Here is a 1,131-nt window from a genome sequence, read left to right on the forward strand (position 1 = left end):
TTTTTTGTGTGTGTGTTGTGTTTTGTTTTGGTTTGTGTTTTATTCCCGGGATTAGGTGTCGGAAGCGGCGGCCACGGCTTTGGGGAGGTGCCAGATCCCGTTTTGCCGGGAATCCTCGGGAATTTCCTGCCGGGAATCTCCGTTCCAGCGGCGTTTCAGCCTCAGCTTGGGCGGCATCAGGGCGTCCTCCCTCTTCTCCGGGTTCCCGGCATCGCCCGAAGAATCCCGGGATGTTTTCTCGGTGTTGTCGTCCCCGGAAAAACCGGGATGCGGCGGCATCCACGCCGGAGCCGCCGGGCGAGCGAAAACCGTCTTCCCTTCCTCCTCCTCCTCCTCCTCCTCCTCCTCCTCCCGTTTTTCCCCTTTTTCCTCTTTCTCCTCCAGCTCCACCTTCACCCTGGGGTTGAGCGGAGCCGCCCCGGGGCTTTCCAGCCTTTCCCGGTTCTTGCGGCCGGCGGGAGGAGGTTGGAGCTTGATGGGGAATTGCGGCTGCTCCTCCAGCGGCACCGGGCACTGCAAGGGCGGCACCACCAAGGGGTAACGCGGGAAAGTCCGAGGGCTCAGGTGATAATTAAACACGGAGCAGGCTTGGGAATGCAGGTAATGCTTCATTTCCTCGGGATTGAAGGAAAAGCAGCTGCTGCCGGCGGCGAACGGGCTGAGCCCCGGCGAGGGGCTGTAGGAAAAGAGCGTCGGAGTCAGGGATAACGCCGGAGAAATGGGAACGTTGAGCACGCCGGGACGCCCCGGCAGCGGCGAGACGGCGAAAGGGCTGTGAGGGTGATCCGGGAAAATCCCCGGCCTGGAAAAGAGCGGGAGAACCACGTCGGGTTTGCGTTTGGGAGCGGCGGCGGCGCTGGAGGAGGAGGAGTGAGACGGAGGCAGCAGATCCCGGCGCCAATCCGAAGGGTTTTCCTCCAATTCCGAGGATTCCGGCTTCCTGTCGGCGTCTCCCAGGGATTCGGGGTGAGGCTGGAGCAGGGATCCCGGAGGGAAGCGGGGCTGGGAGTCGTCGGTGGGCGAGTGAGGATCCAGAGGGGGGAAGTGGAAGCGGGAAGAGGCGGTGGGGACGGGCGGAGCGCTCTGGGGGACGACGCCTGGGGAAAAGGGGGGAAAAACGGGATGAAAATC

General features: G+C 63.0%; 1 protein-coding gene across 1 annotated transcript; it reads right to left on the reverse strand.

Annotated features, from left to right (window-relative positions):
• Positions 1-6: 6 nt before the first annotated feature.
• ETV3 (ETS variant transcription factor 3) lies at positions 7-1,110 on the reverse strand (the record flags this gene model as incomplete). Its single annotated transcript, XM_015616596.2, has 1 exon — positions 7-1,110. A coding segment is annotated over one exon (1,059 nt), but the record flags the coding sequence as incomplete, so codon positions are not given.
• Between the last annotated feature and the right edge of the window lie 21 nt (positions 1,111-1,131).

Source organism: Parus major, unplaced genomic scaffold, assembly GCF_001522545.3.
Source record: "Parus major isolate Abel unplaced genomic scaffold, Parus_major1.1 Scaffold536, whole genome shotgun sequence".
Taxonomy (NCBI): Eukaryota; Metazoa; Chordata; class Aves; order Passeriformes; family Paridae; genus Parus; species Parus major.